Here is a 22,832-nt window from a genome sequence, read left to right on the forward strand (position 1 = left end):
TTATTAAATCCAATGACAATAAATAGAAGAAACAAATGGTAATCAGATCAATGAAGCTTCACCTTTTAACAATGACCTCACTAAATCCAAATTGACTAATAAATCATGAACCAAATCTAATGAAAATATCAGTTTTTAAACTGATCAGATCTTTGGAGTTTATTAGGTCGGAAAATATTACCAAAAGACAGTCAAATGAATAATTAATTGCCCGTAAATTATTGATGAAACAAGATTAAATTGATTGTGTTGAAGAGCAATTTATTTATGAAATTCAAAGTCCAATAATTGACCTAATTGATGATAGATCATTTAATCAACAAATCAAATCATGAACAAGAATAGAATCCAATAACGAAAAGAACAATAAAACTCGAATGTCAAATAAGATACAAATTTAGTACAAAGCAAATTTAATACAAGTTAAATTCAAAATTATCTTATTCAATGACAGACATAAACGATTGATCACTTTGCCAACCACAAATGTTGACCAAATTTCAGCAAAAATCATTCCCATTGGTCAATCATTGGCGTTTCTTGGATCTTCGAACAGATTCACTTGGTGAATTTGGATCATCATTTAACTCTCGATACATTGCCTAAGAAAGAAAAACATTGAAAAATAATTAGTAATGACACACAAAGAGACATGCAAAATTAAGACTTACAAGTTCATCAATATCAGGAATTCGTGAAAGAAAATCAATCAATTCGTTGTTAGATATGTAATTAGGATTTCTTAATTTTTTAGTAAATTTATTCACACCCCAAGCCATAATAAGGTAACGCAATGGCATAAAATAAAGGATGATTGTTGCTATTATTAGAACCACAATCGCTAACCATGATAAAAAAGGCACACTGAAATTAAATGTACTAGAAGGAAGGAAATAAAGAAGACAAATTAATTATTCAAGTTTAAACAATGCTATGCTTTATATCAAATTAAGTTTATCATAAATGAATTTACTTTTTAACTCTTTCCATGTAGGATGCAATCATACCCAGAGCATTTTGAACTGTAGCACCGACTTCATGAATTGCTTGAAATTTTTCCATCAAAGATTTCTTTTCCTCCTGAAAGATACAATTTGTAAATTATTAGAAATATAAATCAAGGAAAAATACACTTTTTTAAATGCAAATAAAACACAATAATTGTAGACAATCGGTCAACCCGGCGATTATGAACAATTAATGGTAAACTTACACCTTGATCTTTATCGTCATCTTCATCACCCTCTAAAAGAAGTTCTGATTGTTCATCTGCACTTGGATAAGCATTAAAATAAGATGATATTTTGTTCCAAATATAATATCGTAAAAAGATGAGCAATAAAAATAAAGGAACCATGAAAAGCTCAAAATAATAGGTAATAACTAAAAAGGCAATGAATGCAATAATGCTTCGAGGCACATTTTCCCATTGGAAACAACTGTTTATCCAGTTATAAATCTGACGGATTTCCATGGCAAGGCTTTTCACTCGATAAACATTACGGACGAAAATGGATTTCTTAAACTTAGGAATTTCGGAGATAACTTTAGCTTCTCGAGGATTAAATGTTCGTATACAAGCACGAACCTGTGAAAAAAGAGAAACAAAATTGAATAAGAAATAAGAAAATATAGTTTAAGTCAAAAAGAATGAAAAATGGATTGAAATTGACTTACATGGTTAAAGTAAACAGTCATTTCTAATAGGATTCGACCTTTGGTTCTCTTCAACAGCTTCTTGTCTTTCAAAGGGAACCATTTTTTCTCACCGCTTTGAATCTGCCAGAAAATTATACATCAAACCATTAATCATGAAATAAAATAAGAGTAGCATGAGAATCAATGATTTACCTTGAGAAGAGGAATGGCAACTTTACCAAGGAATTCAAATTTTTTATCTCGATCTTCATCATAGACAGTTATTTCCAAGACCTCATGAATATCACGAACAGTGCTAAGAAAAATCTTCTAATTAGATGATTGTAAATTGATATTCATTCATTCACACTTTCAATTAACTTACAAAGTGAATACTTTGTTCCATTCAGGACAAAGAGTTTTATATTCAGTATTAGTCTGAACTCGAGCATTTACAAGTTCAATCACACAAAATGGATCACTCTTGCCTCCAAGATCAGCAGCCATTAAACCTTCCGCTCTAAAAACTGATAAATAAATGTATATTAGAAACAAAGTGAAGCCAAAAATAACAAGTTAACTTACCTTTAACCTCAAGATAACCAACATTATTGAGATACTGGAACGATCTCAACAGACTCTAAGACATCAGACAGAAAGAGATACAAATGAGAGATCAGTTACATGAACAAAAAGGTAGATTTGATTACAGATAAACCTCAATATTATTCCCTATTCAATGACATACATATTGATTTTTCAACTGTCCAATTTGATTTGTATCTTCAGATCGAGTGACCAGATTAGAGATAGCATCAGTTCCAAGTGTACCACTGATTGTTAACATCAACAAAATGGATCCTTGGCCGTCCTGTAAATCAGCCCAAATTGAATGGGTTTCCTCTTGCTTTAAATTATTTAAATTAATGATTGCTTTTCCCATAAATTCATCTCTTCCATGGAAATCACGGTCCATCACGGTCAACTCCAACACTTTACTTTGATCAGGAAAAGTGTGCAAATCAAATTGTTCATTCCATACGGGATTCAATGTTTTAGGAATGCACTGAAAGCAAATAAAATAAACAAGTTGAAAATTAAAACCAAACATGATTCAAGTAAATAATAGTTAATCAATGAAAGTAAAACAATCAAATCTCACCTTACTTTTATGCTTCTCCTTACCCAGTTGAAACTTAATGTAAGGATCAGACAATCCATTCTCATCTTTGGGAGTTAAATTTTTACCTTCAACCAAGACTATATTAACAACACTGTCCCATTGTTGAGTCTTTAATTTCTTGCTTGTATTTTCACCGGAAGCAGTCAAATTTACATTACGAAAAGGCTTTCGGCACAACTTAAGATGTCATGAATGATACAAAAAGATGATACAGAAAAAAAACATCAATCAAACAAAAGGCTAACATGTTTACCCAAGAAAACAGCTTTGCTATTCGCTTTACCTGTTCCTTTTCCTCTTGAGTTTTAGGTATAAGAGTTACTGTAAGATATATTTGACCCCAAATTTTGTCTGGATCACTCTCATCTAATCCTGATTCAGTCAGATTAAACTCCAATTCAGTGGTTCTAATAGAGAAGTAAAACAAAATAAACAGAAAATCCATTAAAAAACAAGACTCAAAAATTCAAAATGTTATACAAAATGCTATTAAATATTATATTATATTATTATAATGAAAAGTCCAATAACGTTACAATTGGTCAGTTACTATGAATGATTTAATTTAGGCTTTGGTTAAGTTGGTAATGTAAATAGTAAACAAAAAATGGATTCAATACTGTGGATGATGAATGATACAAATCGTAACTTGATATTTACATTCGCAATTAGGTTGAAGCCGTTATTTACGTGACTGGTTAACAGAGTTAGACATCGAAGTAATCACAATTTAAATAGTTAATAGGCAATGATAACCATCAAACGAATGATGATTACCTTTAAAAATGAAATAATACAAATCAAGTCACGCTCTTTATGCAATTTTCATAATCATCACCAACTATCAAGTAATCAATGGGAAAAGATAAATTGAGAAGCAAAAGAAGATTGTTGATGAAAATATAATCAATTCTGTATCATGTATTGTCGCTCATTTTATTACATTCATTTTGTCCATTTCAATTTGATTTGTTTAATTGACTTGGAATCCTGCCATTTGGATAGTGAACAGTCTTTTTCAATTCAGTTTCCCATTGAGACTGGAAATGTCTTGTCTTTTTCATTGCTTGATCAGATAAACATTACAGATCAAATGATGAGTTCTGAGCTGTGTCAGCTTAATAATATTATATGAACACTGAACATTGATGTTAACCCTTTCATCTGATGTGATACTCAATTGATTAACAAGAATAGTCAATTGACTTTTTATTTATTACAATCACATTGAGATGAAAATCAAGTCTATAATAATGATCCATTGAAAAGTAGACAAAAGTAAAGGAAATCATTTGTATCATTTCAATGGTAATAATGTTTCCAGTTGAATATGTTGAAACTGCTCAATAACATGATGATAATGGTGATGACTGTTAAAGATAAATTATCTTAAATTTAAAACATATTTAAAAGGATTGTGAGCTGAAAACATCATTAATATTAGTGTTAACAGGCAAACCATATAATCGAAGTAACTATAACTGTAACCAAATTATAATTTAACAATTCAAAGCAAACTCATGGATAATTTAATCAAAATTTTATGATTTTTCTTGCTATTGATTTTCTTGAATAATAAACAATTTCCTTAAATTTGATAGTTCACAATGAATGTAACCTTTATAAAAATTACTTTGCCAAATTATACACTTGACAATGAATATCAAAAGCATGAAATCAGTGAATTTAAGACAAAAATTCATTATAATAATAACACTAATAATGATTAAATTTTGCCTTCTCCATAATATTAAACTGAGGTGAAAACATCCAGAGTATGACAATTTAAAACAGATTTCCACTTTTCCTCTCCTCCAGTTTTTCATTTATTTTTGTATTTTTAATAGCGATTGCGATTTCTGTGTTTTCTCAACAATTAATAAATTGTTATGTAGTGATGAGGAGTGTTTGCTCTCAATTGTTACTGATTAAAATTTGGTTTAAAATAATGTCTCTCCATTAAATGGTGAATTGTTTCCAGGAATTGAACTGCTTCTTTGTGATACTCTGTTATTTATCCCTTAAGAGCACTTACACAGTTTTAATTGTGAAGCATTTTCTCATAATTTACTGGATTGACGTTGGACCATTTTGATTAAAACTTAATTGTCAACCAGACCTGAAGCTGGTTAATGTGGATTGCGATACTTTTTCATCACAAATGTAATTGCTGAACAATTTAATTGAAACTGAATAGCTCACTTTTGTAGGTGTAATTGAAAAACTAATTTTGTATCATTAAATGTAACGTGAAATCCAAGCTGATTGACATTTAAACCAAAGGTTAATGCATTTGGATTGGATAATATAATAGCATTTTCAAGCTTAGATGAAAATAATTTACCAATTGACTTACTTATTAAGCTCTAATCTAGTTAGGTCGAGAGTTGCTGTTCCGAGGTAATCATCAGTTAAACCAAAATCATGATCATAAACTTTAATTGACAAAGGTTGAAACACATCTTCAATGGCCAAAACTGTGTATTCATCCCAAACTGGGTTCAAATTTTTGGGTATAATCTTGCTCTTGTAGACTTGCTTGTTACCAAACTTGAGCTTTACATAAGGATCACTAGTACCTGAGGAAAGACAATTAATTTAAAGCAGTTGATTTAGGTTGAATTGGGTTGATTAACTTACCACAAGAATCCTTGGCTAGTAAATTAGAAGCTGATTGAAGATGAAGCTCAAGTTGATAAAATGGATATTGACGGAGTGTAAAGATTTTCTGGCGTTCCTCTTCAGAATCTTCATCCTGGAAAAATGAATAGTTGATTAATGAGTTAATTATTAGATTGACTGGAAAGGTTGATAATGTTTAGATGATTGATGTCGCGGTAATGAACAAACCTGCTTATAAGGACAATAATTTGACGTGAATATAACTATTTTGTTCAAATCATAATCAAGTTTGTAATTTTTCATGTTTCTGCTTAACTCAAAATTTAATCATTATGCTTGAGGTTGCACTGGATTTTCATGTTCAATTAGTGTTTAAATTGTCACATAATGTGATCACTTGTCCATCAACTAGTAGGTCAAACACACAATTAACAACTTAGCAGTTTAATAAATCAAATTTATCTTGTAATAATTTTATCACAATTCAGTATATTTTCAACTTCCATATTAATCCAAATGTCAGGGATTTCATATTATCATGCGTAACATTAACCACTCAATGAATCAAAATCAAACTTCCTTAACTTCCTTTTATCATCAGTCCTTTAATCAATTATTGTTTACCATTATGATTATCATCGTTACTATTATTGCAATAATCTGCTAATAAAATGACTTCTCAATTGATAATAATCAATTTCAGTAATATAATCAAGTAATGGTCAAGAAACAGCAAAAAGTTATTTTGGTAAACAATATTCAATTCCTTTCTTAATGTTGTTTTCAAATGGACAATCAGATCATTTCATTAAAATTAAATTAACATTGAAATCGATCTAAAATACAATGAACAGCCAAGCAATAAATAACAATTAAAAGTCAATTTCATTACCAGAGTCGAATCGAAATGAAATTTTTTCCGAAAGTAACATTTCATTAAACGAAAAGTGTTATTGTATCATTTTGATATCTTACAATCAAAAGTAATCATTATAATGAAACTTTGATTTATTGAAAGACGTTAAGGTTCTGGAGGTTGAATTGATTAAATTTATAACTGTATTCCTATTGAATAATGGTGAAACTTTTTTAGTTTGATACAGTTCGAGTGTTCATCTCTCTATCAGTGTTCATCGATTTTGATTGATTATCGCGTTTATTGTTGTTTTCAGGTTATTATTTTCATTATGATTGTCATTCGGGATAAAGATTGTTGCCTTTTGTTTCAGTACATCATCATTAACATGACAAAATGAAGATAAAAAAGGTTCTTTTTTTCATCAGAGAAACTTGACAAACAAAAGCTTCTCATGATGTATTATCTGGTTAAATTGAATAGATTCAGTGAATATAAAATAAACTTGATTGTTTTTGTTGTCATTAAAGCACAAAAGGTAAGCTGAAAAGAGGCAAAATGTTTACTCATTAACTGTCGACTATTTACTTGTCAATTAAAGGAGACTTAATTCATGTTAATTTAAGATTCTTGATTAAGATTTTTAATCAAAACTTAAAATCAATTCTCCAAAGGCTTTCAACAATTAAACGATGAAACGACAGTTAACTTAATAGCTAATGGAACAATTAAATGGAATTGTAAACAATCTAAAAAACAGTTGAATGGTAATGGCAAGATTAATGTTAATTATTTGCAAATGACAAATATGATTAACTGTGAATGATTAATAGATTTAAATGGTATAATTTCAATGAAATTAACATGCTTTTATAACACATTTGATTAATTAATCAAATGTTATGCCATTATAATTGTTCAAATGATTACCTGCATGTTCAGTAACTTTAAAGGTTATCCTCAAGCTAATTGTTTATAACCAAATAGATTGATTAATTTTGTTGTCATTACAAACCCAATTTGAACAACAATTAGAGTCAAATGTTCACTCCAACGATGACAATGTTTTTAAACAATTAGTAATCAATTTAGAGGTAATTTATGTTTGTGTTTAACTTTGTTAAAGATGTAATTCAATTAATTGTTACTTTTTAATGTCACAGTTGAAGTTTGGTTAAACATTGAATGAGGAAATTAAACATCAAAAGTAAAGGTAAAAATGCATTGAAATTAGTTTAATATTGAAAAGCGGAAAACAATAATTAAACCTTTTCATCAAATGATTATTACAGAATTAATTTCATGATAATTCCTGATGTTAGGCGCTGTTATAACAGATGAAACTGACCTTTGTTGATCTTGATTGTTCATCAATTGTTATTAATTTTAATCCATCAAGTTAATCAACAAGGGAATGTTAAAAGCGAAAGATTAAGTGATAGTTAAACCATTGAAGCTTACAAGATGATCATTAACCATTTAACATGAGTTGAGAAAGCTAAACATGAATAAATGATTTTTGTTTTGTTTTTTTTCACCTAAAATATGGTATTTACCTGAATAATGAATTAATGAGACAACAAACCAGAATTGATTGAAATGATCAAATTAAAAATGCGCTAATTGGGTTAAATATGAAAAGGTATTATAACCTGGTAAATACAGATGTTACCTTAAGACAGCAAGTCTATAACTCATGTTATCAAGGTTAATTAGTTTAATTAATAATATTTGTTCTTGTTTATATTGATGAAAAGAGTTAATTTGATCAAATGAAAAGAAACTGTTAATCAGGCAAAAAGTCAAATTCAGTTGCTATTGAATTGAACCTCATTTATCAAGTAAGCAAAACTATTAACCAACTTGATAATTTATAACTTGTGATACAAGATTTGATTATAATAACTTGTAATTAACAGGGAATATTAATAACAGATTTATGGTGAACAGAAGTAGAAATTTCTGTCAATAATCTGAAGCCATGTTAATCCTTCCAAGTGATTGAATCTTCACTCCCAAGATGAAGCATTAACAGTAGGAAATTATCATGAAATAACACAATTTTATCCTTCCATTGCATTAGTCAATGACAAAGGCAAACGAGGTAAACAAGCATCAAGCTGAGTTGGGAAAAGATTCATTAAGGTGAATTCATTTTTTTGAGATGCTCATGAAAAATGAATGAAAAATGAATCCATCAAAGTTTCAGGTGCAAACTGGGAGTTTAAGCCAGATATGAAAAATACAACTTGCTATACAAATTGAATTATTAATAAATGTTGCTGCAACATAAGACGATAACAAATGTAAGAAAATATTTAATCATAAAGATAAATTATTAACCAGAACTTCATGTGAAATTTGAGTTTTAAATTGTCAGCAATTTATACGCTAATTATGAGCATCCCAGATGGCCGATTAACGTTGATTTGGATTGAAGGAGAAAAAAATGTTAACACAATTAATTGGACAATCAAATTGATCCAATTGATTGATCACATTTTCAAGTGTCTTTTCACTTCTTATCATCATAATTATCAAGAGTTATTGAAATTCTGAGAGAGTCTCAATAAAGTTCAATAGTAACCATGGAAACTTTTCAAGTTGTTCATCGTTTCCCTTTTTTTCTCGGCCTCATTTCAAATCTCTGATAATATCAAATTGATAATAATATTAAAGTGAAAATCTATTGAGAATTATCACAACTTGTATCTTTAGTTTCATCGATAAAGATATTAGAAAGAAATAACCATTCTTCATCATCACCATGAACTGATACTTGATACTCAGAATCAGAATTCCTAGTTTCTCTCTTCTTCCATTGATCACAAGCTTAACCCATTTTTTCGAGTCTCATCAGTTTTTTTCCTCCATCATTCTTGATTCTGTTCAGCAAAAATATCATTTCCATTCTGTTGTTGAAACTTTGAGTTAACTTTCAAATAATATGGTTGACCATTTGGTATCGACTTTTTTATCATTTTTATCTTCAAATCAATTTAACTGTCAAAATCATAACCTCTGAACTCAGTTGCATTTAGATTTATTTGACCAAAAATGCATTTAAATATTAAACTGATTATTTTGGATTCACTCAATGATTTCAAAGATGTTTACAGTTTATTAATTTGGTGATAAAGCGACTATTAAAATCGCAATTAACTGTGATCATGTTAATGATGTTTCCATTCCCAGTTGTCAAGGTTTTGAGATTAAAGTTATTTAAAAGGATATTTTGATCGATTTTTTAAAGTGTTGAAAGCAAAAGCTTTTTGAAGTAAATTACATTAATTAACAATCATTATTGCAGGTCAGTAATAAAATAAATGATGATCAATGAATCGTTTCAACTTTTGGTGTAAAATTGTATTAAATAAAAATGATTAAAAGGTTAAATGCAATTTAAAAGCTGAAATTGAATTGAATTGTGAAAAGTGAAAACAAAAAGAAAAGTTTATGAAATTTGCTCAATTTTCAGGCTGAAATGGCTTGGCAAGAGTTGAATGTTGAATACAATGGAAGGTGAAATCATTAAATAGTTTGAAAAAGCTGACAATGAACTGGGAAGGTTGGAGTGGGAGTTGATGATAAACTGCAGACGAATAAGATAAAGACGAAAAAAACTCAGAAACTTATTGTGATAATGTTATTGGAATGAAAACTAAACTTGAACGGCTTTTGTTCATCTTAGCATTTGTTTTGTTTTTTTTGTTGTTTACCATTATTTATCCGAGTCTTTATATTTAGGTGATTCAGGGAGTGAAATACTGCAACAGAAGTTAATATAAAAAGATGAAATAATGATGAGAATATCAATATTTGAAGTGAAACTGGAAAAGGTTGAAGATTGCAAGGTAAAGAGGTTATTACATATTTTAGTAAGTAGGCAACGTTTTCACTTGACATTGTCAAGATCAAGATAAATATGATGAACATGGTGATGATAATATTATTTTTATGTGATTGTACTGAAAAAAATGATTCAGATTATTACTGAACAAGCTGAATCATTATTTTCAGAGTTGAGAGGTTACACCAAGTATGCAACTATGAATAAAATTAACTTTAACATCTTTTCGTTGTAAGCTTATTCAAAGCAGAATCAATTATTTAAATTCAATTATTTTTAAAATAATCAACTAATTAGCCAATTACAAATGTAAGTTTTAAACATTCAACATTTCAATCAATATTTATGAGCTTCAAAGCTAATATTGAAAGATATTGTCTTTCATCTGTCAACATTCAAATGTTTTATTTTAACACTAAACATTTCAATATTTTGATTTGAAACATGTTGTCAAAATTTCTGAGTTATATTGATATTTTGGATAAAATTTTGTAATGATTGACTGAACGTCTCTATGGTTACCTTAAAATTGTCAAGTATTTTGGTAAAGAATAGGAAAAGTTCATAACAAACATGAATGATGATATTGGTGAAACTGAAACAAAGTGTAAGGTCAATTTGATCAAATGATAAAGTATATTCAGTGGACTTAACGTATAAATATTAATGATGGATCAATTAAAATTATTTCATCAGTTGAATAATTATTTGAACATTGTTCATGAGGAAATGCATTTATGAAATGAACTTATTTCGTGAAGTTGACTGTTATTATTTGGTTTGGATACAAAAAAAACGGTAGATTTAATGGTTTGTCAATAATCAATAAAATTATGCTTTTAGTGTCTCTGGTCAGCTTGATATTACCTAATTAGATTAAACTTTCAATATAATAACAATTGATTCAATGGATCAATGTTAATGTTTGTTGAAAGGATCAAAATTTATCGGATTGATTCATCAGGAAAGTTTAACGATTTATCAAGGGAATTATAATATTGCATGTAAATCCTGGCAATTATTTTACATTTGAAGATGATCATTGAGTGACTAGGTAATTGGTGACAATTTAAATTGGCTGTAAGGTAAAAAGAGATTCAAGGTGCAATCAATCATAAATGTTACCAGAAAAGGATAAACGCTTTTCATGTCCTTTGAGGACAAAAATACCAGAATATGAAACATGTCCAGAGATACGAGACTTGTTTCATTCACTGGTTTAATGGTCATTATAATGATTAGTGAGAAAATTAAAGTCTAATTGCAATGTGTTGTTAATTGTGAATTTGTGTTTGTCTTCTTGATCAACAACTGTACTGCGTCATCAGTTTTGGTAAAGGAAAGCAATGATTAAACTTACCAATTTTTTGGTTAATGAACCAGTTTTTGTTTCGGAGTCAACGTAGCTGATTAAATCGTAATTGGATCGATCTCGGGTAAATGAGTGACGACGTTTAATTGTACGAGGTATAAGGTCAAATTGGTCGGAGGAATCGTTTGAATCTTTAGGGCTGATTGTTTCTCTTCCTAAACCAGATGGACTTGCATTGGCTGCTTTATTGATTGCCAGTATATCGAGATCATCTCGAGATCGAGGTTTACACACAGAGGATAGATCGTGGACACTTAGGTCAGGGTGGGAAAGGCAAACTCTTGAAGCTTGTTCTAAGGTTTTCCGTTTCTTGACCAACAAGGGTGAACCTGTTTTCAATCGAGGTGAAAATCGTTTGACTGCAGTCCAAATGGATTGAAGGCGACGACCAGAAGATCGGATTAAACGACTTGGAGAGGAGTTTGGAGTGTTGTTGGCAAGGGTTGAAGTGGTTGATGTTAGGGTGGCTGATTGATGGTGTAACTGGCCACTGGAACTGGAGCCATCTTGCAATGAAAAATCAAGTACAGAATAACTGAGAAATTTATCATCATCTTCATGGACAGAGTGATTATTATGGAAAGGGGTTGAAGGATTACTAGAGCTATTACTATTATTTAAATTTAGGGTTGAACAAGTTTCAATTGTGGGAATTGAAGCAAGACAATTATTACTATCATTGGCTGGGATGAAAATTTTATCAATATTATTTGATGAAGACATTTATTACTTGGGGTTGATGAGATTGATTGTTGATGTTGCTGTTGTTGGGTTTTATCTGACTTAGGATTATCACTATCTTTATCACAATTGTTGTTACCGTTGTTATCGACACTGCCACTGCGATTGCCACTAATCCCGATCCGAGTTGAGCAAGGTGAATAGGCTCCACTTTCATCGGTTGATGAACGTCGTAAACATTTTCCTAAAAGAGGTGAACTTTTCCGATCACTGGAAGAATTATCTGAATTTTTGTTTTTCCAACAGCCAATTCAATGGTGATGGTTGTGTCGATGGGTGTTGATGATGATGATTGAAACAGATTGGTAAATAGAGGGAAATGGAGGAGAGAAAGACAAATACAGAAAAGATTGTGATGAGAAATTGACTTTGGTGTTTTTGTTTCGCTTTGTTTTTGTGTGTTGTCTCTGCCTTGATTGGCAATTAAAATGATCTGAATGCAAGGTGGATTGATTTTAATCTATTATTTCAAGCTCCAGGTTTTACTGTTACTGTGTGTCAATGTGTGAATCATGCTAATAATATTTATTAACTTCTCAGGTGATTTGTTTGAATAACTGACAATCAGATGTGTTCTTGTAGAAGTGTATTTTGTATGTGTGCCAATCTCACTAGAAACACATTTGTTTCATGTTTGATGGTGACGATAATGATGATGAACAAAAAAACAGTGATGATGAAAATTGATAATGCTGATTATAATAAAGAAACTAATAATTATATTGTTATTATTATCATTTCTTCTCATTAACATGAAAAACTGTTGGAAAACACTGGATTCCATTGAAGAGGAAGGTGAAAGATGAGAAGCTTTTTTGTTCGCCTCTGATTTAATTTTAAATATTTCAAGTTGTAAGGAAGACTGTTGGTAATTTATCAATTTTTATTGCAATAAGTTTAAATTTACCTGTAATCTCCCGAGCAAATTTCATTACGGTAATACTGAAATCGACATGGCGATAGACACCAACACATGGTATTATATTGAAATCAATATAATACTTGGAGAGTCGATAACATTAACAAATGAATGTCGATTTAAGGTGTTGGTAAGATGATTGTTTGTAAATTAACGAGGGATAAGAAATGGATAGGAATGAGGTTTGATTAATTGGAATAAAGGATTCTGGGTAAAAGTAATTGAAAAAGGTAAAAAAGATCTCGTTATGCGTCAATAGACTATCATGTTGAAATGGTAAAGGAAAACATGTGAAGCAGCAATGTTGGTGCTGGTCAGCGCGGTGAAGATGGTTAACACAAAGACAATGGCACAAACACAGTTAACACTTTACAGGTAAAGAGTACACACAAACACAGAGAGGAGGACAAGGAAAATAGAAAGGGTGAAAATGATTAAGGAAAAGAAACACGAGGAAATTATATGAAAACAAGCAGACAGAACAGCAAAAGAACAAGGCAAGAGCAATAAAATACGTATATTAATGGTTAAATTGGTAGAAATGATTGTGACGGTTAAATATTTTGTCAGTTGAATCCAAGTTTGAATAATTAGTAACAGTTAATTACTCATTTGTTCAACATTTACGGGTTTAAAGATGATTGTCAGAGAAGTTGCTGAAAGACCAGAATGTTTTGTAAGGATTATTTACAGTGGGAAAAGAGAAAAATGGAAATTAAGTTAAGAGAGAAAATGTTACAAAGAGTTGAAAACAAAAAAAAGGAAAGGTTTTATTATTTGGAAGGAGAGAAGAAGCAAAATGAATCAGAAGGTGAAACTCAACTCTATGTTTTTCCATCAAACCTTTCTTTCCAACTTTCATGTGGTCCTGTTTTGCTTTTGGGTCATCAACGAAAAAACCTGTGAGTAGAAAGAGATGATAAACTCATCTCATCTTTACCTATCTGTGAATATTTTTCATTCCCTCTCATTTTTCTTTTTATGTTTCGCCATTTGTTTCGCCTTTTTTTCCCTCTCTATTGATCTTCATTTCTTTCTACTTCTCTGTCTGTTTTTATCTGTTTTTTGGTGAGTCGATTCATTTGTTTCTTGTTTGCTTCCCTGTTTTCTGAGTTGTCTTTCTTTCCCTCTGTCTCTCTTTCAAGAGGAACCAGTAACTTGTTTCTTTACCTTTGCTCCTGTGTTCTTGGCTTCATTGAAACTTTTCATCATTTGATTGTCCTGGCGACATCTGGAGATTATATTCTGGTGAATATTGAATATTTAAAGCCATGAGGATCAATTTTATCCTGTTTCCACTCTCAACTTTGGTATTAACAATGTAAATGGTCTCAATATCAACCGTAATTGTTGCAATAGTTACGGATTACAAAAGAAACATCAACAATCATTCATATCATGGTTACTCTATGGAATAATTGTTTATTTTTTCATGGATTGACTTACCGTAACTTGGTTCAGGTGAACCAAAGAGGCTTATATGTTGTTCACTTTGATATGGTCTATGACGTTTAAGGCGGTTTGACCTACCCGCGTTGAAAAGACTTCGTCGGTTCTTTAACACCATAACTTAGTTGTTGGGTTTCAGTTGCACAATGGAAACAATCAAAGCTCGAATAAATTATACTCTAGAAATACTCTGAATATTGTAAAACACAGCTAAAAAGCGCAATAATTTAGTGCCAATTAGTGTATTACAAGGTTATTGAAGTAAATTGGAGAAGACTGTGTTTTCTGTTGATTTATTGAAGGAAAATTTAAAATGGATGCAATTTTAGTCCATCAACATCAACACCTCTAACTTTAAAATTTACAACTGACACTTTAATAGCATTAAATTATTAGCCAATTAGATTATTTCTGCATTTCAAAAAAAGCCTCTAGGTAATCAAAAATTGATCTACTGGTTTGTTGAATTATTTACAGTTAATTACTTATTTGCTGAATATATTTGGTTTAAAGATGACTATCAAAGAAGTCACAGAAAGGATTTTACGACTTTTAGCCAAACTGAACAAACATCGCCCAATGTAAGCAATAATGATAATTTTGTGTGCTTCATATTCTTATGTATGCACCAAAAAACCTAAATAACCTAACCAATAATTTAAAAAATATCAAAGATTAAAGAAAGACAAATAAAAAACGAAACTGTGAATCTATGGAATAAAAGAAAGCACCGTTTTAGCTATAATTTCATAAATTGTTGACTGAATATATTTTGAGCTTTGTTGAACTAAGTTTATTAGCTCTAAGATCAGTGAAAGATCCGAATGTTTTTTGGATTTCGTTTCAGTCTCCGAAGATCACGATGGAAATTGAGTTGAAAGAGAAAATTCTACATGGCGAAGAGTTGACAAAACAAAAAAAGATACGGTTTTATTATACGAAAGGAATATAAGTAGAATGCATCTGGTGAGACTCAATACATGATTAATCTTCTCCTTGAGGCATTACATCTTCTAATTTTTTAACAAACTTAATTCGTAATTCTGTAGTGGCATCACCCTTCAGGTAATCTTGCATAAACCATGCTTTTGCTTCGATTTGAACCTGATTGGAAATAAGAATAGAATGAAGAGAATAAGATGTGAGATTTAATGATCAAACTTGCAATAGAATAAGGTAAATAACTAATAAATACTCTACCATTTCTAAGGATCCACGGATGATTCCCGGCAGTATATTTGAGTATCTCAGGTTAACAAGGTGATCGGGCAGTTCAATAAACTCAGCCAGAGGATTTGCGTCTAGAATTAAGGAGAATTCGTCATTTCCTTGACTCCAGTTGGTTATTGAAGGCGTTATTCCTAAGTACATTCGGAATGCAGATTGTATTTTATCAGCAACATCCTTAAAGTCAAAACATCTAGGAGTGTTTGTTTTAGCAAGAAAATCTTCAATCAAACGTAAACCAATGTTGTAACCACTGTAAGCATGAAAAGCAAAACAAAAGCATGAAGACAATGTAAATACAAAATTCACAAAGAAAACTTACATTCTTTCCAGCTGTTTATTAACATCTTCAGGATTCTCATAATCTTTAATCAATTGGAAAACTAACGAACCATAGGTTAGGCTAAAAAGATCTGAACTCTGTAAAAATGAAATTCAAAAATACATTAAAACATAAGTCAAAACAAAAGCATAAAGATATAGATAATAGCAAAAGACAAACTTACAATCTTCTTGGAATCAAGATTTTTAACTTGTTTAGCCATGATAATAAATCAGTAAATAAAATTACATAAATTAATATTGCAACAATATTATATTTGGTACAATTTGGTACAGTCAAAAACAACAACACTTATCGATATTTAGTTACAATAGTATCGCTAATGTCGATAGAGGGTGTTAATAGTGGGTGTTGATAGTGGGTGGAACATTCAAATGCGCAAACAATTGGCGGTTTCTTCAAATTTCATCATTTACCCATCCAAATGTAAGTAAACATTCAATACAAACCATAAATCGGAACGAGTTTACCGCGAAAAGGGACGCATTTTTCATCTCCACGAACCTAACACAATTTATTCCATATTTTATTTGATATATCTGGTGTTTCTGAGGATGTTTCAAGATGACTAAAATGAGTAAAAATTGCAATTAAAAGTGAACCGCTTTTTGTACATTGGAACCAGATTTTTTCATGAAATGTTTTTTTCTGGTAACTCAATGGGCGACCTGGTAATACACTTACCTAGAGGCATGAACAAGAACTTTCTCTGTTATTTTACCTTGATTTTGATAATTGATGATCGTCTTTAGCTCCGATCGTCAAAATCATGCAGAAATTTGAACCCATTTTTTACATGAAGATAAGTGAAATTTTTGTACAAAAATATGTTGAAGTACGTAAATGGAACATAGAAAATCATGATCTTTAGATAACCTCTTTTAAAGTGACTTTAACTGTTTCTGGTGACAATTCAATTAAAATTTAACTGATGAGAATGGATTGTCAGATCGCTAAATTAAGTTTCAACTGGGTAAGGAGAAGCGTAAAAGTAAGGTGAGATTTGATTGTTTTAATTTCATTGATTAACTGCACTTGTATCATTTACTTGAATCATGTTTGGTTTTAATTTTCAACTTGTTTATTTTATTTGCTTTCAGTGCATTCCTAAAACATTGAATCCCGTATGGAATGAACAATTTGATTTGCACACTTTTCCTGATCAAAGTAAAGTGTTGGAGTTGACCGTGATTTTTATGCATTTTGTAACTTTCATCTTGGAGTTTCTTCAGATAGTTTCAGTATCTTGTTAGTTGAATATCTTGAGGTGAAAGGTAAATTATTTACTATTTTGGTTTAACTTTGCTCTTTATATGCATTTATTTATCAGTTTTAGAGCCTGTTAACTTATTAATTGCTGACTGATTAAAGTGAATACTTTGCAAGTTGATCGAGAGTTTATTTAATTATAAGATTTTTCTGTTTTTGATATTCATGAAGTCTGGAAACAACTGTACAGATGAAGATTGAGATAAAAAATAATCTAACCAGACCGATACATCTAATCCTTAATTGTGAAAATATAAATCAATCAGAATAACTGAAAAGGCAAACAATTTACAATCATCTAAACAATAAATTACCACCAATCCCGTTTGGAAATAACAATCCCAGAAATACCAGAATATCTTTATTCCTTCCATATAACCCTTCAATTTGCATGAAACCTAAAATTTACCGTTTTTCTGTTCGTATTTCCAGTGGAGTCAAAATACCTGAGAAGAAGAGATTTTCTGAAGAGAAAAGACGATTTTATGGACAACATTTCATCATTTTAATAGCATTTACCGGCTAATTATTCATGGTTTTAATTTTGTTTCTATTATTGGCCTTTTTCTCAGGTTCGTGCTTTTAATTTCAACTTCCAAGAAATTAGAGTTATTTTTGCGCTTTCCTAGCCTAACAAGTCCCTTTTGACCCGTAATGGGCAACTAGGGAAAAGCCTTACCTTGGAAATGCGTGTAAAAAAAGGTTCTCTTTCTTTTTCTTCTTCTCTTCATCTTCATCTTCTTCTTCCCGCTTCTTTTCACTTTCTTCTGAATAACTCTTCTCGTCCTTGATCTCTTCCTCCTTACCATCTTTATCATCCCAACAGATTTCCCGTTATCCTTAAGAAATAAACCGTTAACTTTCCCTTTTTCACAACATTTATTTTTTCCTTCTATTTGATTCTTACCTTATCTTAGACAACAAGCGGGTAAAACGAACGCCATATTGCATCTTATCAACTCTTCTCACGGTTATAACAACGGAAGTGTTTCTCTTTTATTAAATCCACCATCATTATAATCATAGGAATCGGCTGTTATGTGAAAAGGAGAAGAAATGTAATGAATTAGAGAAGATGAAGACTATGGTGAAGAAGGAGAAGAAGAAGAATGAAAAAAGAAAAGGAAAAGAAGATGATGTAAAAGCGGAAGAAATTAGGTCAAAATTTGTGGGCATAAGGCCGAACCGTTACAGAGGGTGAGACGAAGAAAAGATGAGGACGAGGAGAAAAGGAAGAAAAATGTATAAGAATGTAAAAACTAGTAGATTGACTGGTTAATATCAGAAGTAGAGAGAAGAGGAAAACAGGTCATCGGAAGATGATGATGAGCATGAAGATGGTGATGATCATGATGAAGAGATGGAGATGATGATGGTGATGGAGAAAGGTAAGGACAGTAACAGAGAGGGAAATCATTTTAAGAGGTAAGAGAGGAGAGAGAGAGAGGGAAAGCGCACAAATCGCACCCGAATTTATCACGAATAGTTAACCTGTAAAGGTTAGAAGAAGAGAAAGAGAAAGATGATGACGAGTAAGAGGATGATGAGGCAAACAAGCATTTTGGTTATCAACAACGAATAGGAGGTTGAAAGAAGCAACCATTTACCAAGAAAAAAAGAGAGAATCCATTTTATTTTTTTATTGCATTTGAGTGATGAGAAAAAAACTGGTGACCTACTTTATCCTCTCTCAATCACTTACTCACTGACTCACTTATTGTCTCACTCTTGATCCATTGACAAGATGATGTTTCCATCTCTTCCTCTCACTTTACTTGTATATTGAATCAATCAGACCATCAACAATATTCACCATATTTCTCATTATTATTATAATTATATGAAAATGAATGAGAATGAAAAAAACTGGTTAACTCTGTTTCTCCTTTTTCTGTGTATTTCCCTTTTGTTTTAAAAAACTGGTATTTTTTCTGGTTTTGTCTGTCTTTTTTTTGTTATCCAAAGTGTGTATTTTATTAGCCATTCAAATGGTGATATTATCGTTAAATTTGAACAGATATTAAAATTCTGGTTCATATAATTGTAATTTAATGGTTAAACAAAAAAACTGGTTTCTCAACTTGACCTGTCTTTCATTTTTCTAGTTTACTGGTTTTCTAGTTTTTCAGTTTTTCTAGTTTTCTGGTTTTCACTTTTTGCTCTTTTCTCATGTATTTTTTTCTGGTTTTATAATTTCTAGTTCTGGTTTTCTGGTTTGCTTGGTTTTATTTTTCTGGTTAAACACCTTTGTTTTATTTAATTTGTTTTGTTAAACCATTTAATTTTCATGTTTTAAGTGAGAAAATAGGCCATTTCCAGGATGAAATGAAATTTTCTTGAGACTCGTTCTGAAAAAAAAGAGACTGACTTTCTTTGTAAATGTGTAAACAAATGTGTGAGTGTGTTACTTAATAAATCATGATAACCTTAATAATGAGCCTTTCTATTTACTTCCCTCTCACTCCCACCTCCTCCTCACCTCATCATCATCCCTCTTTTTTGTTCATCTTTGTTGTTGATGTTGGTGTTTTTGTTGTTGGTAGTCAAATAAATTGGCAAATGAATAATTGTCATTGTTACACTATATTAATCTCTATGAAATTGTAATAAGTTGTGAAAAAAGGTCTTTCCTTTCACCAAATTCCCCTTCCTTTTTTTCACTGTTCACAAAGTGTCAACCAATTTAGACTAATTTTTATCACATTTTTCTTGTTATCATTATGTACATTTACATTGTCATAGAAGCACTTTAACCTAATCACTAACCGAACACCAATTCCTTTTAATACACTCTCTAAATCTTGTAGGCATTGAACAAATTACGCCAACGGTATACACTGTTTGTATAACACTTTCACACTTGAAGTAACCAATTTTCTGGTTATCTGGTAATGTTGGTGCATAGATGACCAGACAAAAATGATCATAAATTGTCATTAGAGAAAAAGTTAATTACCAGAAAGCATGAGTGAAAAGGATTGAGTAAAGATGAAACATCGACGAGTAAAACTAGAAAAAATTTCACATCAGAAATGGGTTTCTTTGCTTCCTCCTGGTGGATAATCATTTTGTAGCCTCTTTTTGAACCAGAAAAAAGGCATAATTTATTAATACAATTGTTTAATCAAGACAACACACATATTGACGTTAACACAATTTATTAATTGCAATTAAAGCTCCTTATTGTTTAATAAATTTTAATAGCAAGTAATAAACAAAAAAAATACAATAAAAAGCAAAGGAAAAGAAAAACAATTGGGTTATTTATTGTCAAGCGTACTTTCTGGTACATACAGTAATCCCTCTCAAAATGTGACGTTACCAGGTAAATGGTCTATTCCTACAGCCGAAAATCTTTCAGGTTAAATAAGTCTAGATATAGCTTAATTAAATAAAAAATCACAAATTAAACATTAAGACAGCCTAGATATTAAGAAATTTGTGAAGTCGCGAAAAAAACACATGAAAAACGACCAAAATAGCGTCTTGAATTTGCCTTGAAAATAGCTTTAACCAAAGAGTTTTGAGAGGGATTACTGTAAAGCCATCCGTATGTCTGACTGGCTTGTAGTAAGGCTAAGTCTCCATGCTTGATTCAGCTATGCAACAAAAAATAAATTACATGAAATATACATAGTTTCATTATTAACATTAATTGAATCTTTATCCTGTTCTCCTCCATTCCGCTATCCGGCCATTTCCATGCTTTCTTTTGCTGTCCTCTTTGGAACCAAAACGGTTAGCCTAGATTTGACCAAAGCCAAGGTTTTAAAGATGATCGTTTTCATCACGTAACACAAGTAAACACATAAACCATGTTATTCCAACTGAAGTGATTGTCCATGATTATATTTTCATAAATTCAAACGAAAAATTGTCTAAAGTAACGTAAAAAAACATTAAGCACAAGGAACACGTTCTTCATAAAAGGTACATTGTATTTCTGGTACTTCAATTAATTTTAAAAATCGATAAAAATTCAATTAGCAGATGAAACTCTTGGATGCTCGAAGTGTTTAAATATTAATGGATTGACACACTGAAAAAAAATAATCATTTGATTATAATTAACTAAATCGAAAACAATTTTGACATAAAAATTTAACCCAAAAAATGTGTTAGGTAAGAAAAATTGGAGGGAAAGGAAAAGAGAGCGAGAAACAAAAGCCAATCAGAGAAGAGACAAATTTTTCTCACATGTTTCTTGTTAACCAGTTTTTGCTTTTGCTGTAATTTTGCTCTACAATTTCAATTTTAAACCCGTTTTTGTGATTCCTTTTCAAACCTAATTACCAGATTTATTTTCATTTGTTAATTTTATTGACATAATTATTTCAAGTTAACTGTCAAGATAATGTGCAATAATGAAACTGTGTAACTGTGGCCACAGCTTTAAACTGGGTCAACTTATATCCAAAAATAGTAATCTTTCTCTTTTCAGCTTCTTTTTGCTTTACATCTTCTTTTCGCTTGGTTCGTTCTATGTTACCAGGAAATGATCGATTGAGTCCTTAACCTAGAGACCTAGACTCCCTCATTGTCTCTCTCTAATTCTCATCATCATCATCTTCATCATCTCTGTGCCTTAAGGTGACCTCCATATTGAGCCTAACATCATCATCATCATCATCATTAGCAAAATACTACTTTACATGTATAGTGACTAACCCCACCCATCATTGTGATTTCATTGAAACTGAATAGCGACAATGAAAATTATTAGGTAATAAAAAACAACAGACATAGAACCAGATTGAATGATAAAACTGGTATCAATATAAGATGAACGGAAGGAAGGAAAGTAAGTCGAGAAAGAACGAGATTTTTTAAGACTGGAAAAGAAAGGAAAATAATTGATTAAGAATTACATGAGAGAGGAAGAGAGAGAGAGAAGACGGAGGTTTCTGGTAATGTTTTGCAATTTCATGAAATATCAAAATACTCGATAGATATCGAGTATTTTTGTTCCATATTCCACTGATACTTGCTATGATACATGAAGACTTTCCTTTCCTTTTCCCTTTCTTTTCTTGCATTACGTCAATTCGTAGAAGCAGCTCAATTTATTTTTTTCTTCTTCCCTTTCTTTTTTCTCTTTTCCCATGTAAATATCGATATTCCAATATCTTTTATTATCGATATTAAAATTACACCAACATGCAACATTTATATAGTATTGAACCAGATTTTCAATTTAGATTTGCATGCATTCTTTAACCAGCCAGTTTACAATTAATTTCATGTCAAGAGAAGAGAAGAAAAAATCAATTTAATTTCAATTGGGTTTCAACTAGGAAATATCGATGAAACTGATTTTTTTGGTTGATAAAAAATTGAAGTCAATCTTTTGTAATAATAACCTC

At 30.7% G+C, this 22,832-nt stretch overlaps 2 protein-coding genes and 2 long non-coding RNA genes across 8 annotated transcripts; 1 reads left to right on the plus strand and 3 right to left on the minus strand.

The window, feature by feature from the left end:
* Positions 1–240: 240 nt before the first annotated feature.
* Positions 241–14,893, minus strand: LOC107362698 (multiple C2 and transmembrane domain-containing protein). 5 transcript variants are annotated; one of them, XM_089265921.1, is made up of 16 exons: positions 14,628–14,893; positions 12,342–12,485; positions 11,510–12,027; positions 5,462–5,576; positions 5,178–5,400; positions 3,105–3,228; positions 2,801–2,998; positions 2,387–2,704; positions 2,224–2,278; positions 2,024–2,165; positions 1,852–1,954; positions 1,678–1,779; positions 1,214–1,588; positions 974–1,080; positions 672–879; positions 241–602 (listed from the first exon to the last, which is right to left on the minus strand). In XM_089265921.1, the coding sequence occupies exons 1-16, from the start codon at positions 14,746–14,748 to the stop codon at positions 528–530; spliced, it is 2,928 nt and encodes a 975-aa protein (XP_089122047.1). In that variant the 5' UTR covers positions 14,749–14,893; the 3' UTR covers positions 241–527. The 5 variants fall into 5 exon arrangements, with proteins under 5 accessions (XP_089122047.1, XP_089122046.1, XP_025016659.1 ...); XM_089265920.1 differs by having other exon boundaries at positions 12,252–12,485; XM_025160891.2 differs by lacking the exon at positions 14,628–14,893 and adding an exon at positions 13,170–14,133.
* Positions 14,030–14,937, plus strand: LOC149094775 (uncharacterized). Its single transcript, XR_016197749.1, has 2 exons — positions 14,030–14,249; positions 14,329–14,937. It is a non-coding gene; the product is annotated as an uncharacterized LOC149094775 (long non-coding RNA).
* Positions 14,938–15,534: 597 nt separating this feature from the next.
* Bet3 (blocked early in transport 3) lies at positions 15,535–16,502 on the minus strand. Its single transcript, XM_015929288.3, has 4 exons — positions 16,364–16,502; positions 16,180–16,277; positions 15,831–16,110; positions 15,535–15,734 (listed from the first exon to the last, which is right to left on the minus strand). The coding sequence occupies exons 1-4, from the start codon at positions 16,400–16,402 to the stop codon at positions 15,615–15,617; spliced, it is 537 nt and encodes a 178-aa protein (XP_015784774.1). The 5' UTR covers positions 16,403–16,502; the 3' UTR covers positions 15,535–15,614.
* A 1,259-nt stretch (positions 16,503–17,761) lies between these two features.
* Positions 17,762–21,682, minus strand: LOC112538853 (uncharacterized). The gene is made up of 3 exons (XR_016197750.1): positions 20,426–21,682; positions 18,377–18,502; positions 17,762–18,308 (listed from the first exon to the last, which is right to left on the minus strand). It is a non-coding gene; the product is annotated as an uncharacterized LOC112538853 (long non-coding RNA).
* Positions 21,683–22,832: the final 1,150 nt, after the last annotated feature.

Source organism: Tetranychus urticae, chromosome 1, assembly GCF_039701765.1.
Source record: "Tetranychus urticae isolate SD_2017Ah chromosome 1, NJAU_TeUrti_SD_1.0, whole genome shotgun sequence".
Classification (NCBI taxonomy): domain Eukaryota; kingdom Metazoa; phylum Arthropoda; class Arachnida; order Trombidiformes; family Tetranychidae; genus Tetranychus; species Tetranychus urticae.